The sequence below is a fragment of the Ixodes scapularis genome, unplaced genomic scaffold, assembly GCF_016920785.2.
Source record: "Ixodes scapularis isolate PalLabHiFi unplaced genomic scaffold, ASM1692078v2 PGA_scaffold1__304_contigs__length_218370807, whole genome shotgun sequence".
Classification (NCBI taxonomy): Eukaryota; Metazoa; Arthropoda; class Arachnida; order Ixodida; family Ixodidae; genus Ixodes; species Ixodes scapularis.
This window is the reverse complement of record NW_024609846.1, coordinates 201,782,311-201,795,255: the sequence shown is the minus strand read 5'-3', so window position 1 is coordinate 201,795,255 and position 12,945 is coordinate 201,782,311. Positions and strand designations below refer to the sequence as shown.

The 12,945-nt window shown below is 47.2% G+C and overlaps 1 protein-coding gene across 1 annotated transcript in view; it reads right to left on the bottom strand.

The window, feature by feature from the left end:
• Nucleotides 1-12,945, bottom strand: part of LOC121048543 (multiple epidermal growth factor-like domains protein 6) — a 241,208-nt gene that overhangs the window by 189,951 nt on the left and 38,312 nt on the right. The window contains exon 6 of the mRNA XM_040504993.2: nucleotides 11,321-11,449. Coding sequence (XP_040360927.2) covers nucleotides 11,321-11,449 — 129 coding nt within the window. The remainder of the gene's footprint in view (nucleotides 1-11,320; nucleotides 11,450-12,945) is intronic.

Here is a 12,945-nt window from a genome sequence, read left to right as displayed (position 1 = left end):
GGCGATCTCAGAAGCCTCCTCAGGGCTCATTTAAGAATCGCAAGGCGGGTCGAGATCTTGGCGTCGTACTGTCGCTGCGTTGCCAATGAGATGGCGGCATTAGTCAATAAGAACGCCAAAAACAAATCACAAAGCGAGAGAAGCGCAAGCATGATAAGCCACGCCCTGCTTTCCTAAAGCTGCAAGTGACTAGTCTGCAATAAAAAATCCTATGCAAGTTTAATTTCATGCATAGCCTGGAAACAGCTAGTCACGGCTAACAATAAAGGAACGCAAGCGAATGATGAAGCTCAGCATATAATTAGATTTGAAAAACTGTGATGTGTTCAGGCACAATGATCGAGTGAAACGTTAGGCTGATCATCCCTGTGCACGAGGCAGTTTTTTCCCCTTGTCGTATAGCAAGCTACGTCATTCGCTGGGATACTCCTCTTGCTCAACGTAATTGACTGTATCCGTGTTTCGCAGCAAAGTGAGCTCACGTACTATTTTTAAAAGTGTATTTCCACTACATGAACATACGAAAAACACTATTCGCAAACCGTGTTCTTGAACTTATTCCGATGAACTCAGGAGTCCATATAAGGCGAGTGAACCTGCCCACAGAAATGTGTGCGCTGACCTCATTGCTAAAGTTGCTTTAGAATATGACTCAATCCACCGTTGCAACACGGATACGACGGGCCGTCATATAAGACCTTCCAGCTCGGCATCCCACCAAGATCATCCTTCAGTAGACAAGGCCAGAGGGTGAGGCTCAGCATAGGAAGATTATTCAGGACTCTGTCCTGGAATTTATTCGAGGCGTTAGTATTAAACAGCGCTTTATACATTTTCATCTCCCCCCCCCCCCCCCCAATCCTTAAATGAGGCTAAGGTAGTGAAAGTATGTTTATTCAAAAACCTACCAGACAAAAAAAAAATGTATATGTCTCGACAGCACGAGCGGGAGCACCTGCGGCACACCTAGAAGCTCCTGTATGTGCTGAACACCGCGATGCACTCGAAGCACCGATTACTGGCCTGTCCTTAGTCCGTTTAGCCATTGACAGGGCCAAGCGGAATTGTAGTCTGGTGATGAATCTGGTGATGTGGTCTCAGGGGTCAAGAAAGATAAACGCACTCCTGCCAGTGAAATGGTTATTGGAGCGTGAATGCGATCGTCCTTCTCATCAACTGAACTGATCAAAAGGGGGCATGCAACATGTCTCAGATAACAAAGGCGTAGTGCCCGGTTGTACACGTCACCAACCGGAAGCCAGCGCAAGACACAGACAGGACAAGAGGGCTGCGTTCTAGAGCATCGTTCTAGAGCGAGAAGAGGCTGAGAAGCCAGACGCATCGTTATTATCCTGCTACCGAAGTATGGCTTAACTGACGTCATCATCACAGTCCTCCCCTTTTTAATATTAGTTCTTATTGACTAAAACTAAAACCCAGAGAAAAAACATGATAACTCTTTATGGTTTGTGATGCTCCACTTGCTTTTTTGTTCGCGTTGACCGACGGATTCATGAACTTCTCTGAGTTGTAAGCAAGGGCTTTGAAGATCCTCTATCAAAGTCCACAGCAGTACCTTGTCTCGGAGAGCTATCTTCGACGGGTGCGGATGTAGAGGGCTTTTTGTCAGTAAATGCACGTGCTTTTAGTCGTTCAGCGGAAAACTTGGTGGACCCATGGAAATTTCTCCCTGCAGACCCATTCGGAAGGCGATGTTCTCGACGATAAACACCGGGACAGGTTCAGCGGGTACTGCCACTAGTTCCTCTTGCACAGATGACGAACTTGTTGGCCGCAGCACAGCTCCAGCAGTCCACGTATGACCAGTTCTGACATTTCGGTCAAAAACAGTCTGTTGAAGGCTGAGGAAGTGTTTTCTCGCGCGCTGTTAGATCACAGCTAAACTTTTGTTTTAGCTGTCTCAAGACCACTTCACTCCACATGTTCGAAAGCATCAGGTTCAGGGCTGTCTATAGCTCCCTACCCACGACCATCTTGACCGGACTGTGAGCGAAGGTGTCGTGTTCCTGTACACGCGAGGAGCGTTCGATCAATCTTGGTTTGAAAATATTCAGGGGATGCTTTCATCAGCATTCTTTTCACCGTTTGTACAACGCGTTCCGCAACACCATTTGACGCTGAGTGGTAAGGCGATATCAGAGTACTGTGAATTTCATTGGAGTCACAAAAGACTCGCTGCAATTGTCGCTTACGAAATGGCGACCGTTGTCCGAAACAACGATATGCGGTAGTCCAAGCTCCAGAAAAAATATTTTGGAGGCACTTGATCGCAACATCAGCCAGAGGGGGATTATAACAGAATAACTTCAACCCACCTAGAAAATACGTCGACTAACACAAGGAACAATGATCCCGGAACGGTCTCCCAAATTGAGCATGTAGGTGCGACCATAGTCCTTCTGAAAAAGGCCATGCAATCGACTGTACGTTTTGATCGGAACAGTTATGTTCTTGGCATTCATGACAATGTAAAACTTTTGCCGTAATTCTGTCGTCTAAACCATCCCAAAACAATATGGCTATATGCGATGGTCTTAATTTTCTACTATCATATATGGCGTTTTTGCAGTAAATATAACATTTGCTTTTGCCGCTTTTTTCGATTTGTTTATATTTTAAGAGCGAGCTATCTTCCTGAACGCTGAGTTCAGTCAGCTTTGCTGGAAACGGCAACCACGGCGGACCTCCTGGGGGGTCGCTACCAGAGCATTGTGTATTTCTCACTCGTAACAATACTAGGTCGGTTCCGGAACGTTGCACAACGACTGCAGCAGAGAGAGCCAGGAGGTACGACTCTTCCAGCATACAAACATCAGCTTGTCTCGAAACCTATAGGTTGTTTATGGCCAATGGTAAACGATTTAAGGCATCGGCGTTGCCTATGCTAGAGACGAGCCCGTAAACAAGCTTGCACTCGTACGTTGCTAGCCTAACTGTCCAACGTATCACTCGTGGTCATCTTCTCTCTGGGATGAATTTGTCAGAGCCCAAAACTCAACGAAAGGGTTGTGATCAGTAATGGCTCTAAACTCATTGCCCCAGATGATGAAACTTCGTCGCTTCGGAGAGAAACACCGTCTTTCTTCTACAGATGGTTGTAGTTCTGCTCACCTATCAGCTAAGACAATCCCATTCTTTAGACTGAAGTGCTGCAGCATTTTAGCAGATGTCAAGAGCTCTTTGCTGTTCTAAAATGAATTCTCCTCTTGTTCCTACCACCGGTGACACAACGGTTGAAAAAATTAAAACCATTTAGGAACAAAACGCCGGTAGCTGACAAGAACAAAATATAATTTAAGCTGCTTGGGGTCAACTGATTGTGGGGCATTCATGACAGCTTCAACTTTCTGTGGTGTTGGTTACAGTTCTCCGCGTATTGCCATCATTATATCGTCAAAATCCACGACGACATGGGCCATGTCGTGCAGCAGGTTGTCCATATCTCTCTGAAAGATTGCAAGGGCTGAGGACACTTCGATTTGTAGTCCGGTGTATTGAAACAGACCTTTCAGGGTTTGAATTGTGTCAAGCTTTTGGCACTCGGGATCGAATTTCACCCGTTGGAACACGTCCTTCATGTCCACCTTGGTGAACTTCCTCAAAGTTTGGCCCATAAATGTTTAAATCTTGGAACTGCGCACTCCTCAACAATGAATGCGGGATTCAAAGTGACCTTGAAGCTCCCGCACATCCTTATACAGCCGTCGCTCTTCATGATAGGAACAATGGGTGCTTCCCACCCACTCCGATGTTCTTACCGGACGGGTGGTTCCGTCACGAACCGCTGCAGTTTGATAGCAACCTTGTTCTGTAGCGCAAAACAAAATGCTGCGACGTTTGAAGAACGTTGGATTTGATCTTTTTTGGCCTGGGATCTTTGTTTTCGCACGTTTAAGCCCGCCTAGTTCGTCAGAAAAAATAACTTACTTGTGCTTTCTCAGCAGTGCGTCAACACTGGGAATGGAAGTATATATTGGCCAGGCTCCTTTCGAGGCCGCTCGTCTAGTTTCGTTCAAGCAGTACGATAGTCTGGTTAGTTGGAACATGCGATGGTAGCTGTGCTTCTTTGATGAAGAATCAAGCAGGAACGAACCTTTCCTTGAACTTTAGAAAGCTCACCGCAATAGTTTCTTAGGGTGACGTCTAAACGTTCGCATTTTAGGCCAGATATTCTTTTCTTCTGACAGGTCGTTTGTTTGATTTTGGAGACACTAGCTCTGGTGTCGAGTAAATTTGATGTTGCTTCCCTGGCTCTTCAACTGTGACTATGTAAGAAGATGAGGCCTTTGAAGATTCTAACGGCCGCATGTTTTCCCACAGGGTTAGCCCGTGATACTTTTGGATAGAGCTTGTTTGACTACCTTGATAGGTTCGGCCACTCCTTGGTTTACTCCCTGTTTCATTAGCAGTCTGTAATTGTCCTTCGCTGTTTCCATCACTCATAATAGCTGGATCGCGTAATGGAACGTGAAGTTGGGATCTTTAAGCGATGGTGTCTAGGTCGTAACCTCATTGATACTGTAGCAGACAGCCTGCTATCATCATCGAAGGGACCATCAAGCCAGGTGCACGGGCTCGCGTGGCTGGCAGCTCGGGCGTTCGGCACCGTATGTCCTGGCGGCCGGACCTGCTTAGTTTCGGCTCCTCGAAATAAATATATTTGCCACCTGAACCAGGTTACAACATTGGCGACGAAAACCAGGAACCCCTGATGACTAGCAGCAGCTCCAACGATCGAGACGTGGGAGACAGCAGCACCCACCGCTTCCATGGCCCTGGGACGTTCGACTCCGACAAGGAAGAGTGGAAGCTCTATCAGATAAGATTTCAAGCTTGCTTGGACGTCGCGAAGATAACCGCCGACGTCGACAAGAAAAATTTATTGATAGCTTCACTTGGATCGACGACGTTTCAGCTGCTGTACACCCTGGTTCAGCCTCAGAATTTCTCCGAGCTGACGTATCAAGACCTCGTTACACGGCTCCAGGATCACTTCGCTCCGAGGAAATTCAAGGAGTTCGAGCGAGCCAAGCTATTTTCGGCGCGTCAAGAGGAATCGGAGAACGTAAAGGAATTCCTCGCAAGATTACGGTCCATTATTGCAACTTGCGAATATGAGACGGAGACAAACGCCAGGAACTGTTCACTCTTGACGGCATTCATTGTTGGCCTTCACGATCCCCGCATCCGGGCACGTTTGGTAATGGAGAAGGACTTAACGCTGGACACTGCACTGCGGCTGACCGAGTCTTATCTCAGGGCTGAAACGGAGTCCCTCCAATTGAATCGTCCTGACCAAAATGCGCTGCACGTCGACAAAGTAAAGCATCCTGCTTCTACCCCAGCCAAGTGTTTCCGGTGTGGCAACAGCAACCACGTAGAGTCTACTTGTCGCTATCGGAATGAATCCTGCAACAGCTGCGGCAAGAAAGGCCATATTGCAAAGATGTGCCACTCCAGCGACCGCAACAAACAACGAGGAAACCGGAAACGGGACGTCAAAACCGTCACGAACGTTTTCGCTACTCGCGATAGAGACGGCGAATTTGTCACCTGTCTCGTCCAAGGAATCCCCGTTGATCTGCAAATGGACACCGGTTCCAAGCTGACACTACTGAACATTGACACCTGGGAGAAGCTCGGATGCCCGCCACTCAAGAAAAGTGAGTGCAACCTGTGTTGTTTCAATAACCAGGCAATTCCTCTCAAGGGACAGTGCGTTCTCAACTTCACACTAGGCCAACAGACCTCTGCGTTGGAAGCCGTGGTGACAGAGAAGAAACACACCGACTTGCTTGGAAGAACGTGGATTGATGCGCTCAAGATCGATCTGAACCGATTGTTTGTTAGATCCATTGAACTGACTACACGCGCCAAGCTGGAATCAATGCTCACGCGATTCTCGCGCGTATTCACCGACAGTCTTGGCTGCTGCACGAAGCTGAAGGTTCAGCTACAGTTCAAGCCTGAGGCAACACCACGCTTCTTCAAGCCGAGACCTATTCCGTTTGCGACACGTGCGGCGGTAGAAAAGGATCTGCAGAAACAAATCAACAACAAGGTTATTTCCCCAGTTGAAGTATCCAGATGGGCAACGCCAATCGTGGCAGTCCCCAAAGCTGACGGTTCAGTCCGCGTTTGCGGAGACTTCAGCGTCACCGTAAATCCTCAACTGGACATCGCTCAGTATCCTCTACCACGACCTGAAGAACTGTTTGCCAAGCTCAACGGAGGCAATCGATTCACGAAGTTGGATCTCTCCGAAGCGTACCTTCAGATGGAACTAGACGACGAAGCCAAGCAAGTCCTTGTAATCAACACCCATAAAGGACTTTTTCAATTTCATCGAATGCCTTTTGGAATTGCATCGGCACCAGCCGTGTTCCAACGAACAATGGACCAGGTCACTGCAGGTATTGATGGCGTGGCTTGTTATCTAGACGACATAATTGTGACCGGGAAGGACACTTCCGATCATCTTCGGAATCTGGAACGAGTCCTCAAGCGCCTCGAAGAATACGGGTTCACTCTGAAGAAAAGCAAGTGCAGCTTTCTTCAAGAGCAAGTAGAATATCTTGGACAAGTGGTTCACGGTGAAGGGTTAAGTCCGTCCCCTAAGAAGATTTCTGCTATCCTCAACATGCCTGAGCCCAAAAATGTCAGCCAGCTGAGATCTCTTCTGGGGATGATCCAACACTACAGTAAGTTCCTGCCAAGCCTGGCCAAAATATCCGCACCACTAAACGCCCTTCTACGAAAGGACACTGCCTGGAACTGGACCTCCGATTGTGTGGACGCTTTTGACAGGATCAAACAGCATCTATCAGCAACCGAAGCTCTTGCCCACTTCGACCCTGACAAGACGATCTACCTTGCGGCAGATGCTTCATCAGAGGGAGTTGGAGCAGTGATATACCATAAAATCAATGGAAGAGAATGTCCCATCGCTCACGCCTCAAAGACGCTTACGAAGACGGAGCGGAAGTATGCCCAAATTGAGAAAGAGGCACTGGCAATCATCTTTGGTGTACGTAAGTTTCACCAGTATCTCTGGGGACACAAGTTTGTCTTGTACACAGATCATCGAACTTTGACCACCATTTTGGACCAACCAAGGGCATTCCAGTCACTTCAGCTAACAGACTTCACCGTTAGGCGCTAATCTTAATGAATTACGCCTACACCATCGAGTATGTTCCAACCGAAAGGTTTGGGAACGCTGATGGTCTGTCCCGGTTTGCTGAAGGCCCTGATCAAGCCTTTGACCAAGAGATGTCACAAGGCGTGTTTTCCATTCAATTGAGGTCTGAAGATGTCTTCGCACTCCACACCGAAACTCTGGCAAAGTTCCCCATCAGGGCAGCTGACATCGCCAAGGAGACAGCAAAGGATAAAACGCTCTCCCAGGTTCGCACACACATTTTGGAAGGATGGCCAACGAAGATCGTTGACCCAAATATTCAACCGTTCCACAAGCAAAGAGCAGAACTTGCCGAGCTCGACGGTTGCATTCTCTGGAATGATCAAACGGTAATTCCTAGCAAGTTCAGGCCACATGTCCTCGATCTGCTTCATGAGGGTCACATTGGTCAAACGAAGATGAAGATGTTCGCGCGATCTTATGTTTGGTGGCCAAGAATGGACCATGAAATCGAAAAACAAGCTCAACAGTGCGAACAGTGCGCATCAATATCGGACGCCCGACCGCAAATCCCTCTGCATCGTTGGGAAGATCCAGGAACACCCTGGCATCGCCTCCATGCAGACTTTGCAGAATTGGACCAAAAGCACTACCTCATCGTCATTGATGCTTTTAGCAAATGGCCGGAAGTCATACAGATGACATCTACGAAAGCATCAGCAACCATGGATGCCTTCAAAGAAATATTTCAGTACCATGGTCTTCCACAACAGTTGGTAACGGACAATGGCCCTCAGTTCATTAGTTCCGAATTCGAGACGTTTCTGGTTCAAAACGGCATTGACCACCTTCTCACGCCATCGTATCATCCGAAATCAAATGGTCAAGCCTAGAACTTCGTGAAGACGTTCAAGACCGCTCTTCGTCGCGCAAAGGGCAAGGACAGCCGGAAGAGCCTACAAGACTTCTTGATGCGATACCGCATTACCCCTCACATATCCACTGGGAAGGCCCCATGCTTAATTTTGAACCAGAGACACTATAGGACGGTGCTTGATTTGGTAAAACCCTCGGCCAAACCGTCCAGGTCTCCACAGATCCGCCACTTGAACTCGCGCTCGTTCGCAATTCACCAAAAAGTCTGGATCAAGCACCCTCTGAGAAAACAGCACTGGATTAAGGGTGTGATTTAAGGAAGGGTAGGCAGCGTGATTTTCGAGGTCCTGGATGAGAACTTCAAAGTTCGCCGTGTGCATGCTGACCACCTAAAGAACAGAGTCACATCCGACGCTTTCGAAGGCCTCCTGTTTCCGGTCAGCAGAAGTCCACCGGTTGAACGCACTGCGTCTCCAACGGAATTTCCAACTCCAGCAAGCCCAGGAGCTTTACACCGTAATTTGGAGCACATTCCAAGGTACCCTCAACGAAGACGCATGGCACCGGAGCGCTTCCAGTCTTCGTAATCGGGGAGATGTAGCAGACAGCCTGCTATCATCATCGAAGGGACCATCAAGCCAGTTGCACGGGCTCGCGTGGCTGGCAGCTCGGGCGTTCGGCACCGTATGTCCTGGCGGCCGGACCTGCTTAGTTTCGGCTCCTCGAAATAAATATATTTGCCACCTGAACCAGGTTACAACAGATACTACAGTCAAGCCTGCCGCGAAACATGCCGCTCAAGAAGGATCTGTACTCAACGGGCTCGGTGATGTTTTGGGTGCGGTAATGTGAGCATTAATGAATTTTCTTGTTTGTCAGTATAGAGTGAACTTGCAACGGCTGACTAGCACGGAGAGTTTGCGAGTGAAACGGTTGCTGAGAACACCGAAAATATTTTTATGCTAAAACAGGAACCTTGGGGTTCTAGATGCTCCGCAGACGCGAGTATGTCTTTGCACCCAAGACAGCAGGAAGTCGGACCATCTTTTAGAAGGAAGAACGATGTTTGGCTCGAAAAACTGTGTGTTGCTTTTTATATAGTCGATTCACCCTGTAGGTTCCCCACGGAAGGTTTCTAAGGTCACATGTGTTGGAATTCCGGAGCTCAGTAATAGTGATCACTTGCCGGAAAGAATAGGTCTATCATCGTCGCCAATTGTTATGAAATTCTCCAAAGAAGCCGCGTGCAGAAACTAACATGAAGCATCCTCGTTCCTGAGGGCGTATAATCCGAGATGCCAACATTTCTTCTTTATTCCCATGCCACCGGAGCATGGCTTAACTGGCATCATTATTACAATATTTTAATCGTTATTCATAACACATTCTTAGAATTAATTTCCAATTAACGTTTTCCAAGAACAACGATTTTGGTTGGGTAGAACGCATGTTGAACGTGCATAATCGTGCATTCCACCCACTCAAGATATTTGTTCTTGGCAGACGATAAAAGAGAGCTAGTTACGAGCATGCGCTGCGAACAACAATCAGCAATATTGTAACCAATAAAAACGTATACTTATGTGAAAACTAAAAAGAAAATTTAATAAAGTGAAATTGAGACTCCGATTTAAACATACAAGGTGTTGTTCTCAAGCGCTGTTCGGGCGTAAAATAATTCGTGTAAATTAGCCAATGAACGGAGTCCATTGAAAAATTTCACAGGGACTTTTAAGTGGAGAATTTATGATACTTAAGATTTATAAGTGTAAGCTTCAGGGAAAAAAAATAATATTAAAAAAAGCTTTTTTTTTTCTTATACAAAATAGAAGAAAACGTCAAAAACCTTCTGGTTTCTGGCTGACGTGGTTACTCACAGGTGGTACCACGCACGTTCGCATCCGCCGAATCTGCTTTCGACTAATCATATCACCGAAGCGCTCACGTTTCTGCTTTATGTTTTGCCGTGTATGAGTAGCACCGTCAACCAAAAGGTTTCTGACGTTTTCCTCTGTGCATAGATTTTTTTTTTTCAGGTTTAAAGGGAAGTTGATGCACGTTTCACGAAACGTGACTTGGGGGCAGACTTCTATAGCTTTTTGTCGCGTGAATTCAGTTATCGCACTTATCTTCGGCAGAAGTAAACGTAAACCACATTTACTTTAAATAATGCGTGCAGCGACTGCCGCATTGCGTGCGACGATCCTCCCGGCCGCCTGTTATCTGCTCAGAGCGTCGTGACGTCATCGTCGGAATTCCCGAGCTAGCTCAGTGACCAGCAAGGGACATCTGACCCCGTTTTGACGCCTGTTTTGACGTGACCGTAGTCCACGCAATTTGAGAGCGCCTAGACGATGTTCCGTGCCAACCCACGTTTGGCGAGAGCATTCAGTGTTCGTGAGGTAAGTTTACTCTTTATATTTTCATGCCGTGCCTAATGCGCCTTTCACGGACTATGAACGACGGCAAGGATTGTTCATGACTAAGTGTTGCGTGAGAGGTGTAGCGAGGGAAGGCCTTCCAGCAGGGAATGCTGAACTGATTAACAGCGCGCAATGTGCAGGATATTTTTTTTTTTTTTTAAAGGCTGAATTTGAATTTTTAGTCACGAACGTGGCCGTGCATGTGATGCCATTCTGTCGGGTTGGTCATATGTTTGTACATCGTCCGCCGAAAACCCACCGCGGCCTAATTAATTCCGTTTTACGATTGCAATTAAGGAAGAAGTCGGAGGGCGCTTAAGCTTCGCCTTTAAGAGTGGAACGCGATAGCGTTGTCGAATCCTCAGCCCGCTCGTGGCGGATCGCCTATGCACTTCTAGCCTTCGTCTCCGCCTTCTCGGCTTCAGTCTTACGTGGTCAACCCTGTCGCCGAGCAGGAGCAGACGTAGATGCGGCACCCGCACTCGTAGAAGACGACGACTCGGAACAGCGTTCCGCACTGGTAGACGGCACCACACCCATCGCACACGTGTTTTTTCCTGGCGGCCTAGCGACGGTCTGTGGCAAGGTACGCAGTCTCCACAGGCGAACGATGTCGGCAGGATCGCAGCGCCACTGGGCGGACTCGGCGACGGATGGAAACTTTCCGCCCCTACGCGACGCATGAAAACTGTACGCTCCTCCAGACAGATGAGCCAAGGTCAGGTGGCTGTGACGTCATTGACATTATCGACCAATAAGGATTTTCGCGTCACACCGACTTTTCTGGCGCGCCACGAGCTCCTTAACGCTATCGCGTTAATTTGGATGAACCAATAATAATAATAATAAAAGCACTCACGGGCTGCCTGGCAAGTCCTTCCATCCTCAGAGATGCTTTGTCCTGGCGGGCACACGCACCGAAAAGAACCCGGCAAATTCTGGCAGCGATGCACGCACTTGCTGGGGAGCTCTTCGCACTCATTGATATCTTCGAAAGAGAGAGAAAAAAAAGCAGCCCTGCGTTAATTTAAAGTACAGTAACAGCGATAGCGGCGATATGTCACGGCAAAAGTCGTTGGGTATCAACGTTGCGTTGACGCACCATGGGGTTTGTGAACAAAAGCGTTCGGAACAAAATAGACACCTAACCATTTTGTTCCCAACGCTTTTTTTTTTCTCTTCATAGTGCGTGAAAGAGCGTCTCCCGGCATAAGCTTTTGGCTTTGACAATGCTACGACGGCGTTTTCTTATCGGCTATTTATTCCCCAGAGAGCGCGTGCAAAGGGCACTAAATACTACCGAAAACAAGAAAAAAATGAAGTATAAATAGGTGACGATAATGCGATTAGTACAAAGGTGCAAGCGAGCAGGAAAAGAATAACGATAATAAACATCGAAGAAGGGGAACAAGGGGGACAAAGGACAAACACAAATCTCCAATTAGGGTTTGTGTTTGTCCTTTGTTCCCCTTCTCCAGGGTTTATTATCGGTATAAAGCTGGTTGGTAACGCTGTATCGTAGCTCTGTAGTGACGCCTCCGCCTCGCACGCAGCAGACCCGGGTTCCATTCCTGCGGGCGGCTGGTAACATTTTTTAAGGATTCGGCAACATCGACGACGCGTACCCAACGCAGCTGCGTCAACTACAATATCAACATCGACAACAACTACAACATCAACAAGGGGCGTCCTTCCCAGTGATGGGAAAGCCCATAAATGCTATCGCTGTAAAAAGAAAGTTCCCACACCGACTAGAAATTAGGCCAATGACAGCTGCTTTCATTTTCCTTCTTTAAAGTCATAACCTGCGTGAATTCTGGCTGCTTAGGGTATCGGCACTCCATTCCCTGATTGCCTTGTCGGCGCCGTCATTTCGTTACCCAGCGCAGAGCGGACGCAAATATCGAAGTGTGGTATTCAGGAATATTTCGCGAGCTCAAAATTTCTCGAACCAGGGTGGTTCGCGAAATTCGCAAATTGTAGGGAAAGAGATTAGCGGGGCCTATTTTTTCGTGAAGCGTAGGCGATTCGCTAAATTCACAAAAATTAGGTTCTCGCAAAAATTGAGTCGTTTACAGCGTATATTAATGATGTGGGATGGTCTGTAGATCCATCCTTAAAAGTAATATTTGCGAATGACTGCGTTATTCATACCACAGTTACTAGGACAGAAAGCCAAGACATCCTTAACTTATTTTTTTTTTGTAAAATAGACATTATTGAAGTGAAAACAAACTACGCGAAGATATCCGCTGTCCCTATTGGCAATGAAAACCTACTCTAGATTTTAAGAATACCATAAACAACAACACCATTAAGACATTAAACAACCAGTCTTGGGTAGTAACGCGTTACTAGTAAATCGTTACTGTAACTTTGTTACTTTTTTGGTAACTTGTAACTGTAACGAGTTACTTTATAAAAATGTAACTTGTAACTGTAGTTCTATTACTTTTTTCTGAGGTAACGATGAAAGTAACGGCG